Raw genomic sequence first — 14,919 nt, 5'->3', positions numbered from 1 at the left:
CAGCGACCAAACAATCTTTTCTTTTAGGAAAATAAAGTTTCTCCAGCAGTTTTAGCACAACCTCAGCAATCAAGCTAAGGGTTACATCGCATCCCTACCACACAAAAGACACAACGTAGTGCAACATGTCTGATAGGAGGATGAAAAAGTCCCCAGGGAACCGGGGGGAAACACAATCCTCTTATTTTACCCTTAATACGGCCAGTTAAAACAGGAAAACCTGTTAATATGTGAACACTGTTCATTGTCATCACAGGCTGAGAAAAGAACATTCCTTTACTCACTTGTCACTAAGCATAGCTTCATAGGTTAGTTACCTTAGTTGTGAGTACACGGTACATAACAACACACATGATGTTTCTCACACAACAACCAGATCATTTTCACATCTGTAACAACCCGATTTGCACGGAGAAGCTAACTGCCAGTGACAAAGACAGTTCACACATAACTCGCGTCGTATCCTAAATGCATTGCAGCAACACACGTTTTGGGAAAACATCGTCATTCACAAAACATTTAGAAAAGTAAAACCAGAAGACGTGTTATAAGGTCTGGTCAAACCTTGTCCTACCCGGAACGTAGATCAGCGAAGTGCAGTCACAAGACACCGTAGAACACAGCCGTCCTGTGTTGTTCGATCCGGGCAGCGTTGCCGCTCCAACCAGTCGCTACAGTCCTCTTTGTTGACGCAATCCCCGTCCAGGCTCAGGGCAGGGTCGACGAACATCCCCTGTCAAGGATGACGTCGTAGTCAAGAGTGTAAAACATGTTACAATCAAAGCACGTACAACAGAGTAGCATTAAGCTAACGGCCGCTCCAACCGTCGGTCGCTATTACCCCTGCTCGCGAGACGCAGAGCGAACGGCGCACGCGACCAGAGGGGAGCTCACGGCGGCGCGCGAGTAGCAGAAGCTACCTCGCGCTGGCCTTGTCCGATAGCAGCAAGCTAACGTTTCCTAGTGATCACAACAGCTAGCGCCGCAGCTAACAGCTGACTGGCTAAAAGTAGGCCCACCTCTGTAGGCCACGCAGTGATCCCAGCTAACAGCTGACTGGCTAACCGTAAGCTAAGCAGCTATCACCTGAACTTTGTACACAATGACATAACACTCACCCAGACAGGCCGCCGTTCTGAAACTCTCCTCACTTTTTAAGCGAAAAGAGAAACAAGATGTCACACAGCTTTACAACGGTGATTTTACCAACACCCGACGGAATCAGCACAATACCAAACTGGCTTGTGTAGCTGACTTGAACATGGATCTGCCGCTATCGCACATCCATGCACATATCTCCTCGTGAAGGAATACTCTCATTCGGATATGAAAGAAGGGGCTTTAACACGGGACAGAGAGATATCCACTCGTCCAGAACACACAGGGATCACCAGTGTTAATGGTCGCGGCCCACTAGTTAAAACTACAATGGTCTTCAGACCAAGGTCTTCTGTCGCCTAGGTGGCTGAACAAAGGACCCTAGCCTGGGGCCGGTTTCCATAAACATTGTCAAGTAGCCCCCATAGCACTAACAGACAAGTGAAGCCCGCCAGCAACAGTACTCACCCAACCTGAAACCCACCGCTTCTCACAACAGCGGCGCGTCCGACAGTTCAGCTGTGGCCTGACCCCAACAAACACAGCAAGGAACTGCAGTTGAGAAGCATGCAGCGGCGTGCTCCCAATACGAAAACCGGTGGAGGGTTTTTAGAATGATCACCATCTTCCAGACACTCCTGTGACGAAGACAACATTGCCGTATTTTCTCGAAAATAGTGAGAGAGAAAATAAAGATATGATGTCAACGTATCTCCTTGTTCTTCCTTTCCTTGTAAACAATATTTTTCTCCACGTCAAGTGGGCATATGAGCAACACGTTGCTTTGCTTGTGATGAAATTTGAGAAGGAGATGAGTGTGTGGCACCACCCCTGCTTATATAGGTAAGCGGATGGGGGTGTGGCCAGATGAATGCTGGCATTTAAAGGTACATTTGTGAAATTATTCAGTGTATATATGCTGAAGCGAGATATATGCAATGAACGCTGAGCGTGAGCTAGTGTGGAACAGAACTTCTTTCCTGATCTAAGGTGCAGAACTGTCTTTCCTGATCTAAGGTGCAGAACCTTCTCTCCTGATCTAACAGGAAACAGGTCCACTGACGATACGGTCTCCCAAGTACTACACAACACACTATCTCACCTTGACAGTCAGAAGGGGGGCTATGTGAGATTGCTGTTCATTGACTACAGCTCAGCTTTCAACACCATAGTCCCCACCAGACTGGTTGACAAGCTGATCGATCTGGCTCTGAGCTCTGCCATGAGCGCCTGGAACCTGGACTTTCTAAGTGACAGGCCCCAGGCGGTCAGGGTGGGGGGTCATAGTACCTCCAGCAAAATCAGGTATCAGGTCCCCCCAGGGCTGCGTTCTGAGCCCCCTGCTGTATTCACTGTACACACATGACTGTGTGGCCAGGTTCAGCTCCAACTCCATAGTGAAGTTTGCGGACGACACAGTGGTGGTGGGGCTGATCTCTAACAATGACGAGAAGGCCTATCGGGAGGAGGTTGATGAACTGGCACGCTGGTGCCGGGCTAACAGCCTACTCCTGAACATTGGTAAAACCAAAGAGCTGATTGTGGACTTTAGGAGAATACAGCAGGGGACACACACGGCACTGTGGATAAACGGGGCTATCGTGGACAGGGTGAGCAGTTTCAAGTACCTGGGCTGGGAGACCACATCACAGAGGACCTGACATGGTCTACACCAGGGGTGCCCAACCTTTTTTGAACCAAGATCTACTTTTTTATTTACCACCTAGCCCGATAGCTACCAGCCAAAATTGTATATTGTAAGCCGTCATTTGAGGCTTTATAAAAGCAGCATAATGAACACAAATCTGTCAGTGCCGAGTCCGACCTCATCTTAAATAACAAACAGCATTGCTTGTTGTAGTTAACAAGGAGAGGAAGAGTTGATTTAGCAAAAAAAGTTTTTTTTTTTTTTTTTTTTTTATCATCAAATTTTATTAATCAAGATCTACTTGAAATCAGCCCGCGATCTACCTGTCGATCGCGATCGACTGGTTGGGCACCACTGGTCTACACAAATAGATCCTGTGGTGAAAAAGGTCAAAACAGCGCCTCTACCACCCGAGACAGCTAAGGAAGTTCTGAGTATCAGGGAAGATAATCCACTCCTTCTCCGGGGCGGTAGAGAGCATTCTGACTGGGAACATCACTGCTTGGTTTGGAAACAGCACGGCACAGGACAGGAAGGCCCTACTGAGAGTGGTGCGCTCAACAGAGCGTACTACGGGTATTGCACTACCATCCATGCAGGACTTATATAACAGGAGGTGCAAATCCAGAGCCTGCAGAATAATGAAAGACCCCCACCACCCCAACAACAGCCTGTTCAAGCTGCTGCGGTCAGGCAAGCGCCTACATACACACGCTGTGAGAACAGAGAGACTCCGGCTCAGCTTCTTCCCCCAGGCCTTCAGAACACTGAACACTGAACTCTCCACTCACAAGTACACATGAGCACACACACACACAACACACACACACACACACGCACACACACACACACACACACACACACAACACTCATGCGGCAACCGCTAAAACAATCACTTTAAACAAAATGTCACTTTAAATAATGGAAGTCACTTTAAAGGAAGGAGGTATTGTATAGTATAGTTTGGATACATTAAGAGTTAAAATAGTAAATTGTATATCGTATAGTAGTGTACATAGGAACCAGTTTCTCAGGAACTTAGCATGTCTTTTTTATCATGCATATCTTGTGTCTTACCTATTTATTTTTTTTTTCTATGCCTATTTTTATTATTGTATTTTGCACAATCGATGCAGGCATGACCACCCGCATTTCACTGTATGCCCTGGTATGTATGTGACAAATAAACCTCTTGATTCTTGATTCTTGATAACTGCAGAACCTTCTTTCCTGATCTAAGGTGCGGAACCTTTTCTCCTGATCTAAGGCGCAGAACCTTCTTTCCTGATGACAGTTTTAGTTTTTCTCTGCGTCAGGCTCTCTGCCTTGCGGTGATGACGTCACAAGCCCTCAAATACGGGAAAAAGTCCTCGTATTGTTGTCTGTGGCCATTTTAACACAGTAGAGAGAAAATTCCACTTGTCCAACGCCCTGTTCCAGTTCTCAAACACTGAGACACACTTTTCGTCTGCCAAAAGCACTAGTCTGAAATACCCCCGCCTTCTGCCAGACAAACCCACACAACCGGACAAAGCCCTGTTCAAATACAGCTTACAGTACCCGTTAAAAACCACTGTAAACTTTAAGTACTTTGATTCTCCAGGACACCAACGTGAAGCAGCGTTAAAGAATCCTAGGAATTTGTAAACTGTTTCATTTATAAAAGATTTGACATGCAAGCGCCCCCAAAAACAAGGGAACATAGCTCATGGAAATCAGTTGGCTGTCCACTCCCTCCCCAGAGCAGCAGTACAGAGTGTTATAATCGAATCTGATTGATTGATTGATTGATTGAAAACTTTATTAACAGATTGCAGAATGGGTACAGTACAGCTCAATACATACAATTGTTAAGGGGATGCAGACCAGAGAAAGACTTCCATCTTGTTTACATCAGGGTCCCCCATTTTCAATTCATCATAATGCTGCTATGATGCCTGAATTTCCCCAAGGCGATCAATAAAGGAATATCTTATCTTATCTTATCTTAATACCAGACCATCCTGTCCTCAACACTTCTTACTGAAGACCAGACCATCCTGTCTTCAGGACAACACTTCCCATTATTCAAAATAAAAATAAATATGTGGAAAGAATGTGTGCCATTTGATTTATAGAAGAAGACACAACGTATTGTGTACCAAGAGCACAAACTATGAAACTATGAGGCATACGCTTCCATATTATGTTGTTTTCTCATTCACTGGATTATTTCCCTCTGTTATTTTTAAAACATTAAATTTTTTACCAGGGCAGGTTATTTTTGGGGTTTTGTTCTCATTCTAAAACAAATCTTCGTCTGGGGAGTTGAATTAGATTCTGGGAGGACTTTAAAGACATTTATATGCCTGTCCTACCAGCCTATTACGTCATAAACCTTAGATAATACACTTTTCTCAGCATGTGTTACATCTTCAATCGAAAATAAAAGCAAGACTTGGCTTCTTGTACAGGAATCTCTCCTGCTTTCCTCACTCTGTTAAATGCCCCCTCATCCAATTGTCCATTCTCCCATCGTTTGACTATGATGTAATTTAGTTTAGGTGGTTAAGAGTCAGACACACTTAGTGGTCAGACATTCCTTAATGTTTTTATCCATTTTCATTCTTTTAGGCCTAAAGACTGCAGAAGGAGGATTATAATGTAACCAGTTGGTTTGTTCAGTAACTTGTATAATGTAACCCGTTGGTTTGTTCAGTAACTTGTATAATGTAACCCGTTGGTTTGTTCAGTAACTTGTATAATGTAACCCGTTGGTTTGTTCAGTAACTTCTAGGCCTGCCACGATAACACATTTTGCTGGGCGATTAATTGCCCCCGAAAATATCGCGATATTATTGCGACCGGTTAGAGAATTTTTTTGAGAAATTTATTTCCCAAAACGTTTATTTTGAAGCCCACCGCTCCGTCTTTTCCGGTTTAAGACTTTTATTTTGAAGCCCACCGACCGGACCGGAAGTATTGTTGTGATTATCCTAGCCGACAACTTGTCTCGTCCGGTTGTGTTTTTTAGTTTTAACGTTAGCTACTAACGTTAGATGCAGATAGAATAGCTGTGGTGCGTAGGCACTGCAGCACGACTCGAAAACGACCCGTTATAATAAATTAATTCATGTTTAACTTGTCCCCGTCTCCAGTGCTTTGACTAGCCCCACCCGTTCATTGTAAACAATGATGCATGTAATTGTATTAACGTTATTCTGTGTTATTCTAACGTTACACTACAAATAACGCTACTTGGTTAAAAGGAGCAACACTATTGAGAAATGTATTAAGCTATATGTGGCGTTGCTACTGCCCCACGGAGCTCCCGTGCTGTGCTCTGTAGTAACGCCAGTGGCCAACCCACACGGAGAGAGACTGCAAGGGGCACTGGTTCCGCCTCATTAAAACAAACGCGCAAATAGCAATTAATCGCGCCCGTCAAAATCATTGCATTCATTTTAATTATCGCGGCAATTAATCGATTTATTGCTTATCGCGGCAGGCCTAGTAACTTCTATAATGTAACCCGTTGGTTTGTTCAGTAACTTGTATAATGTAACCCGTTGGTTTGTTCAGTAACTTGTATAATGTAAGTAGCCATAGCATGTTTTCTTTCTTCCAGGATGGCCGCCTATAACATAGTGAACATTGTTTTGTGTGCAAAACAGCTGTTGCTACGTGTTTTTATATGACAGAATATATAAAACAAAAACACAATGACTTGGTGTCTTATTACTGGGTCTTGTAAACAGGTCACAGTGGAACAGTAATGTCACGCTTTGCCAGTGTTTTACCTGCTTCACCACTGCACTGAAATTAGGCGTTTTTTCATTTGAACGTGGTTACCATGGTTACAGGCAGCCATCCTGGAGAACATTCCTAGTTTAGACTAGATTAGATTATATTAGACTAGATTAGATTAGATTCGTTTAGATTAGATTCCATTAGATTAGATTAGACTAGATTAGATGAGTTTAGTTTAGTTTAGATTTGTTTAGATTAGACTAGATTAGATTAGATTCGTTTAGGTTAGATTAGATTAGATTAGATTAGTTTAGATTAGTTTAGATTAGATTCGTTTAGATTAAATTAGATTAGTTTAGATTAGATTAGTTTAGATTAGATACGCTAAGAATAAATAAATATGGTATATACAGCACTATTGTACATGCTATCACACAGAGTTATGTGCAGGTGATTAAGTAGTTATATAGAAGGATTATATGCAGGTATATTCCGACAGCTATGGATATATATATATATATGCGGTAAATATAAATATATGAATGTATATATACAGTATATACAGCACTAAGACGACCCACTCCCCCTTAGGTGATTATACACTAATGAAAACATACTTGTGAATATTATATTCCATTTCTGCCAATAGATCACACCCTTTAAACGTTGACTTGTTTTTACCTGCGACCAGCAGCTGTCGGTCGGTCCCCAAAAATGTCCACAGGTTAGAGGTTTGTCTTCAGACAGCAGGAGATACTAGGAGCTCATACCTCTTCAGACAGCAGGAGATACTAGGAGCTCATATCTCTTCAGACAGCAGGAGATACTAGGAGCTCATACCTCTTCAGACAGCAGGAGATACTAGGAGCTCATACCTCTTCAGACAGCAGGAGATACTAGGAGCTCATATCTCTTCAGACAGCAGGAGATACTAGGAGCTCATACCTCTTCAGACAGCAGGAGACACTAGGAGCTCATACCTCTTCAGACAGCAGGAGATACTAGGATCTCATATCTCTTCAGACAGCAGGAGATACTAGGAGCTCATACCTCTTCAGACAGCAGGAGATACTAGGAGCTCATATCTCTTCAGACAGCAGGAGATACTAGGAGCTCATACCTCTTCAGAGAGCAGGAGATACTAGGAGCTCATACCTCTTCAGACAGCAGGAGATACTAGGAGCTCATATCTCTTCAGACAGCAGGAGACACTAGGAGCTCATACCTCTTCAGACAGCAGGAGATACTAGGAGCTCATACCTCTTCAGACAGCAGGAGACACTAGGAGCTCATACCTCTTCAGACAGCAGGAGATACTAGGAGCTCATACCTCTTCAGACAGCATGAGATACTAGGAGCTCATACCTCTTCAGACAGCAGGAGATACAAGGAGCTCATACCTCTTCAGACAGCAGGAGATACTAGGAGCTCATACCTCTTCAGACAGCAGGAGATACTAGGAGCTCATACCTCTTCAGACAGCAGGAGATACTATAGGAGCTCATACCTCTTCAGACAGCATGAGATACTAGGAGCTCATATCTCTTCAGACAGCAGGAGATACTAGGAGCTCATACCTCTTCAGACAGCAGGAGATACAAGGAGATCATACCTCTCCAGACAGCAGGAGATACTGAAGCTTGGGCCCCGATGCGGTTTATTGGAAGGTCGACACGTCACGACTTAACAACCAAATTGGCTAAAAGGGGGCGTGGCAGTGGGAGTGGCCTATCGCAGAGAGGTTGCAGCTGTTGAGAATTCACGGCTGTTTTGTTCTTCTTTCATTCTAGATGCTTAATAATATAAATATGTTAATAACATGACTGTCAGGCCGTGCAACTTGACGATGTCATAAGACTTCCCTTACTTTAGGAGCTTACAGACCTACAGAACACATAACAGATTAGGGGGTCAAAAAACTAAAATCTTTTTTTGCAGAATTACTACCTAAATAGTCCATTCAGGTGGAATACCCCTTTATTAAGCAGCAGTTCCTTGACTGACGGACGCTGTAGACATTCCTGACGCTATACACAACAGTATGACCCCCCTCTAACCCCCCCCCCCCCACACCCCCCTCCTGTACATTGGTTCCCAAGACTTGAGATTGAAAAAACACTGATGTAGACTTCATGGCTCCAACCAGCTGATCTGTTCTGCTGTCGAGTCCTCAATACAATACAACCCTCTGTGTGTGTGTGTGTGAGGGACTAGGGACTAGGGCTAGACAATGTGGTGAAGGGACTAGGAGAGGGTTGTCGGATGGCCTACCGATATTATCGGCCGATATCGGCATTAAAATGTGAAAATATTTGTATCGGTTTTCAATTATTATTTTATTTTTTTACATTTCTATAACCTTTATTTACCCAGGCAAGCAACTAAGAACAAATTCTGATTTTATTTATTGTCAAAAGTATGCTTAATGTTGTGTTAATTCCACAACAAGATATATGTAATGTTAATTACCTGAAAATATTCAGTTTTTTTGGGGGGGGAACCCTGCATATATCGGTATCGGTTGATATCGGTATCGGAAATTAAGAGTTGGACAATATCGGTATAGGTAAAAATGCCAATATCGAGCATCCCTAGGTCACACAATACCATCAATTATACCCTCAAAGGACAACAGAAAAATTGAGGTGAACTGAGGGGAGTTTGTATGTTTAAATAAGACTAGAGCTTATAGGACAAATGTAGAGAAAACATATATATATATATGTTTTCTTTACATTTGTCCTATAAGCTCTAGTCTTATTTAAACATATATATATACATATATGTACATGTATATCAGTCAAAGAGGTCAACTTGTGGACCAGTTGTGATCCTTTTTTTTAAGGAGGTAAACAAATACAAATCATTCTCAGGTATAAACTCTGTAAAAAAAGATCTGTCAGTGAATATATTTAATATTATCTTCCTTTTTTCTCTCTTTTTTCTTCTTCTATATTTGCAACAGTAAAGTGCAATAGCAATATACAATGTACAGGTGATTACACTTGGTATAACATGTATAAATTAGTACTACTGAGTAATAGTTAAGGATATATTGTACTATATATATATATATAGTATCTACAGATATGTAAAAATCATTATATGCAGGTATTTGCAGACAGACATGGATATATGTGTATATATTATGTGGTACATATAACTATATAAGTGTGTGTATATATACAGCACTATTGTACATGCTTTGATACAGAGTTATGGGTCCATAAAGGAATGAATGGAGCGCAGGATTACAGATAGAAACAGTCCAAGTCTGATTTCCTGGAAGAATAAATGCTTATATGAGCCAGTAGGTCAGGTATGTCTCTTTATGGACATAAATAAAGCTCAAGGGTCAAGGGTCACCCACAGAAGCCACAACAGACTCACAACTAGTCCAGAAGTAGGCAATTAGGATGAGTAGGCCTGTGACGTGTAAGTGTGTGTACGTGTGTGTGTGCGTGTGTGCGTGCGCGTGCGTGTGGATGTGTGTGTGTGTGCGTGCATGCGTGTGTGTGTGTGTGTGTGTGTGTGTGTGTGTGTGTGTGTGTGTGTGTGTGTGTGTGTGTGTGTGTGTGTGTGTGTGTGTGTGTGTGTGTGTGTGTGTGTGTGTGTGTGTGTGTGTGTGTGTGTGTGTGTGTGTGTGTGTGTGTGTGTGTGTGGATTGTGGAAAGTATTTCTCTAAGTGAAAGTTGGCCACCGGATGCACCAGTCTTTCCACAGGACTGAGACCAGAACGCATATCGTGCCCCAAGACCTGTGATGGCTTCGAACTCAGTGTGTGCAGGTAAAACTACACAATTGGAGGCATTGTTTTTTATAATATTGTGTTGAAAGTCTGGCACCAAGCAGAGCACCGAAAGAACGCTGGTATTCTGACCTCATGACCCTTCCTTCTTTCATAGATCCCTTGGTATAGAACGCTGGTATTCTGACATCATGGCCCTTCCTTCTGTTATAGATTCCTTGGTATAGAACGCTGGTATTCTTCTGACCTCATGACCCTTCCTTCTTTCATAGATCCCTTGGTATAGAACGCTGGTATTCTGACGTCATGGTCCTTCCTTCTGTTATAGATTCCTTGGTATAGAACGCTGGTATTCTTCTGACCTCATGACCCTTCCTTCTTTCATAGATCCCTTGGTATAGAACGCTGGTATTCTGACGTCATGGCCCTTCCTTCTTTCATAGATCCCTTGGTATAGAACGCTGGTATTCTGACGTCATGGCCCTTCCTTCTGTTATAGATCCCTTGGTATAGAACGCTGGTATTCTGACGTCATGGCCCTTCCTTCTTTCATAGATCCCTTGGTATAGAATGCTGGTCTTCTGACATGATGTCCATTTAGAATGTTTATGTTGTGACGTTGAAACTGTCTATAGACGTGTTTAGAATGTTTATGTTGTGACGTTGAAACAGTCTATAGACGTGTTTAGAATGTTTATTTTTGTGAAGTTGAAGCAGTCTATAGACGTATTCATCAGAAGTCAAGTAGAATACATTTAAATGAGAAGAAAACAATAATAACTACTAACCTTCCTCTTTTACTATCATGCACTGCTACTAAGGAATATACCTTGACTATATTACTACCTACTATGTTTATGTGTCTATAGATTAGATTAGAATGTATTTGCATCATGCAGCACAAGTACAGTACAAGGAGAATAATTTTGGCATCCCACCAGAGTGCAAATGTAGCAGTAAAGTGCAACAGTAACATACAATGTACAGGGGATTAAACTGGGTATAAAATATATAAATGAGTACTACTGCGTAATAGTGCTAATCAGATGTATGTACAGAGTTGTAGTATGAATATGTACAATACAGGTATAAAGACCCTATGGTAGTAAGTCATACTGGCCAGCAGTGTAACTAGTAAGAGTAGGTAAGAGATATGTACAGATATAGATATAGTATATATACAGATATGTAAAAAGGGTTATATGCAGGTATGTACCTGTAGACAGATGTGGATAGATATATCTGTAACTAGTGATGCACGATATATCGGCCGCCGATATAATATCGGCCGATATGGCAGTTTTTTTACACATCGGTATCGGTCCGATATCAAGATAGGGCCGATATAAAAAATAATAATAATAAATAATTTTTTTTATTTTTATTTTTATTTTTTTTATCTCTTTTTTTATTTTTACATGTTTTGGCCTTAAATAGTTTCAAAATATCAGTCATTTCTGAAAATAAGTTACAAAAGTAAAAAATTATGCGTTTTGGAAAATAGCTCTTTATTTGATTATCATAAAAAAGTGTTTTCTATACAGAGATATCGACATCGGTAAATATCGGTATCGGCCAGAACAGCAATATTAATATCGGTTATCGGTATCGGCCACAATTTTCACATCGGTGCATCACTATATGTAACGGATGGTACCGTGAAGCGCAGTCACGAAAGACTTCAGATGTTGTGAAGTGACTGGGGCGAGTAGCGGTGCTATGGGTTAAACTCACTCTCATCCTCAAAAGACACATAGACACGTTGCAAAGAAAGCAGTGAATTCACCTCTTGGTATAGCGGTCTGTGCTGTTGCCTGCGGCGTGGGAGACCCGGGTTCGAAACTCCCTCGGGGCATCAAAGTTTAACACAACGCAAAAAGGTGACGATGTGAGCTCTGTTACATAATGTTAAAAGGGTTATATGCAGGTATGTACCTGTAGACAGATGTGGACAGATATATATATATATAGGGTAAGAATAAATATGAAACAGTTATACATACGAACCTAATAACAACAGAAGGCTATGTCAGTTTTCAGATGTGCACGTTCAGGAAACAAACTGTTATCGAACGGCCAACATGGTTCAAGGGATTCAGAATTTCAGCAGCCGGTCTAATTCCTATTGCAGTGTTTTTTAGAATACGTCTGTCTCTGTCTGTCTCTGTTGCAGTGTTTTTTAGAATACGTCTGTCTCTGTCTGTCTCTGTTGCAGTGTTTTTTAGAATACGTCTGTCTCTGTCTCTGTTGCAGTGTTTTTTAGAATACGTCTGTCTCTGTCTGTCTCTGTTGCAGTGTTTTTTAGAATACGTCTGTCTCTGTCTCTGTCTGTCTCTGTCTCTGTTGCAGTGTTTTTTAGAATATGTCTGTCTCTGTCTCTGTTGCAGTGTTTTTTAGAATATGTCTGTCTCTGTCTCTGTTGCAGTGTTTTTTAGAATATGTCTGTCTCTGTCTCTGTTGCAGTGTTTTTTAGAATATGTCTGTCTCTGTCTCTGTTGCAGTGTTTTTTAGAATATGTCTGTCTCTGTCTCTGTTGCAGTGTTTTTTAGAATACGTCTGTCTCTGTCTACCAGTCACTGCAGACAAGCTGGTTACCTGTCCAAGCGTCCAGGAGAGTTGACAGACTTACCAGCCACAGCCACACAAAAAAAACAGCATCTGACTGTTAGCTGGTTTCATTTAGGGCACCTTGTGTATACTGTTTAAGACAAGATAAGATATCCCTTTATTGATCCCCTTGGGGGAAATTCAGGATTACTTAGTATATATTCAGATTTAAATCATTTAGTGCCTATTTATTGTAATAAATAAATAATCAGACCGACCCTCATTTGCACCTTTGATTACACCGTTTTTTTTCTTCTCATATTTTTATATTCATATTTCATTTATTGCCTATATTTATGTATTTCTACTATTACCCTGCCCCTACCTGTACCTCCCCTCTCCCATGCTGCTATGAAGCCTGAATTTCCCCAAGGGATCAATAAAGGAATATCTTGTCTTAGTGTAAAGCCCTGTATAAATGCTGTAGGCTTTAGCACACTAATGGCACTAAAAGTAGGCCCGGGGCCTTATTTCAGGACCAGAGGCTTTCAGAATGAGGTCACCGTACGGCCGCTAATAACCAAAAGAGACATTTCTGACGCGTCACTTAAGGATAAACACAGCTGTAAACAACATTAGGCCAATAACGGCTCCGTTCAGTTGGTGTTGCCAGTGAGTCAGTGACTGAGCCCTCGTGCACATTAATACCGGTGCCCTGGCTGGCATGACTGCCACTGCCAGTCTGCCACACACTGGAACAAATAACTACACATTGATTGATTGATTGATTTATTGATTGATTGATTGATTGATTGATTGATTGATTGATTGAAAACTTTATTAACAGATTGCAGAATGGGTACAATACAGCTCAATACATAAGGGGATGGAGACCAGAGAAAGACTTTCGTCTTGTTTACATCAGGGTCCCCCACAACTGTTACAACTCTCTCTGTCTGTGGAAAAAGCTCTATTGTAAGTTCTAGCCATGAGTCATTCATCCTCATCATCATCATCCTCCTCCTCCTCTATCATCACTCACCGACTCTGAAGCCCGGTCCCGTGAGGGTATCCGCCGACTGTCCGTTCTCGCCGATCAGCGTGGTGTTGCTGCCTTGCTCACAGGTGTCCTGGCACTGGCCCTTGAGGCAGATCCTCTTGCAGATCAGAGGCGCTATCACTACCTTGAAGCTCCGCTCGCGCGTGATGGAGGCGCCCCGGTGCGCGCACAGGCACAGGACAAGCAGGGCGGTCAGAGACAGAGACATCATCATCATCCTGATGGCATGATCCTTCACGTCTGTCCCGCGAGGAGAAGGGGATGTCCACGGGGGAGGGACACACACACACACGCACACACACGTCAAAAAGGGTCCGGGGTTGAAAACCAACACCTTATTCCTCTGGCTGCCCACGGGATCCTGAAAACAACTCTGAGGAAAGCAACCGACCGCGGGTTTGAAATGTGAGGGGAGGGAAAGAGGGAGTAAACTGTAATACTAGGAGCTAAGTGTAAACTCCAGTGAATCCTTTAGGAAAACAAAACCTTCACTTTCCCCGGCGCTCGAAACGCGTCCGTCCCGAAAAGCAAACATAAGTTTGGCATATTTCTTCTACCCGCGCCAGGCGAGAGAGCAGACGAGAGAGCAGACGAGAGACCAGGCGAGAGACCAGGCGAGAGAGACCAGATGAGAGACCAGGCGAGAGATACCAGATGAGAGACCAGACGAGAGACCAGATGAGAGACCAGACGAGAGACCAGATGAGAGACCAGATGAGAGACCAGATGAGAGACCAGACGAGAGACCAGATGAGAGAGACCAGACGAGAGACCAGACGAGAGACCAGACGAGAGAGATCAGACGAGAGACCCACGCGAGAGAAAAAGCTATTCCAAAAAGTTGTCGAACTTTTGCCCGTTTGCTTTCGTCGGCCTTCTTTTCCCCGCTGCTCTGAGAGAGTCGGAGTGATTCTGGACTTCAGGAAAGTGGAGAGGAGGAGAGAAGGAGGAGAGAGAGGGAGAGAGAAGTTGGAGAGAGAGGGAGAGAGAAGGAGGAGAGAGGGTGAGAGCCAATCCTCTCCGGGGAGGGTTGGCTGCGGGCCAGCGGTGAGGGAGCTAAGCTGAAAGTGGTTTCGTTGTTGGCTGTTC

The 14,919-nt window shown here is 42.9% G+C and overlaps 1 protein-coding gene across 1 annotated transcript in view; it reads right to left on the bottom strand.

Moving 5' to 3' along the window:
* The window catches only part of ltbp3 (latent transforming growth factor beta binding protein 3), a 225,859-nt gene extending 211,217 nt beyond the window's left edge, over window positions 1-14,642 (bottom strand). The window contains 1 exon segment of the mRNA XM_084320781.1: window positions 13,813-14,642. Within this exon segment, the coding sequence (XP_084176907.1) occupies window positions 13,813-14,047 (235 nt within the window). The 5' untranslated portion in view covers window positions 14,048-14,642.
* Window positions 14,643-14,919: the final 277 nt, after the last annotated feature.

Source organism: Notolepis coatsorum, assembly GCF_963971535.1.
Source record: "Notolepis coatsorum genome assembly, chromosome: 8".
NCBI lineage: Eukaryota > Metazoa > Chordata > Actinopteri > Aulopiformes > Paralepididae > Notolepis > Notolepis coatsorum.
The sequence above is the reverse complement of the archived record's forward strand: the minus strand, read 5'-3'. Positions and strand labels throughout refer to the sequence as shown.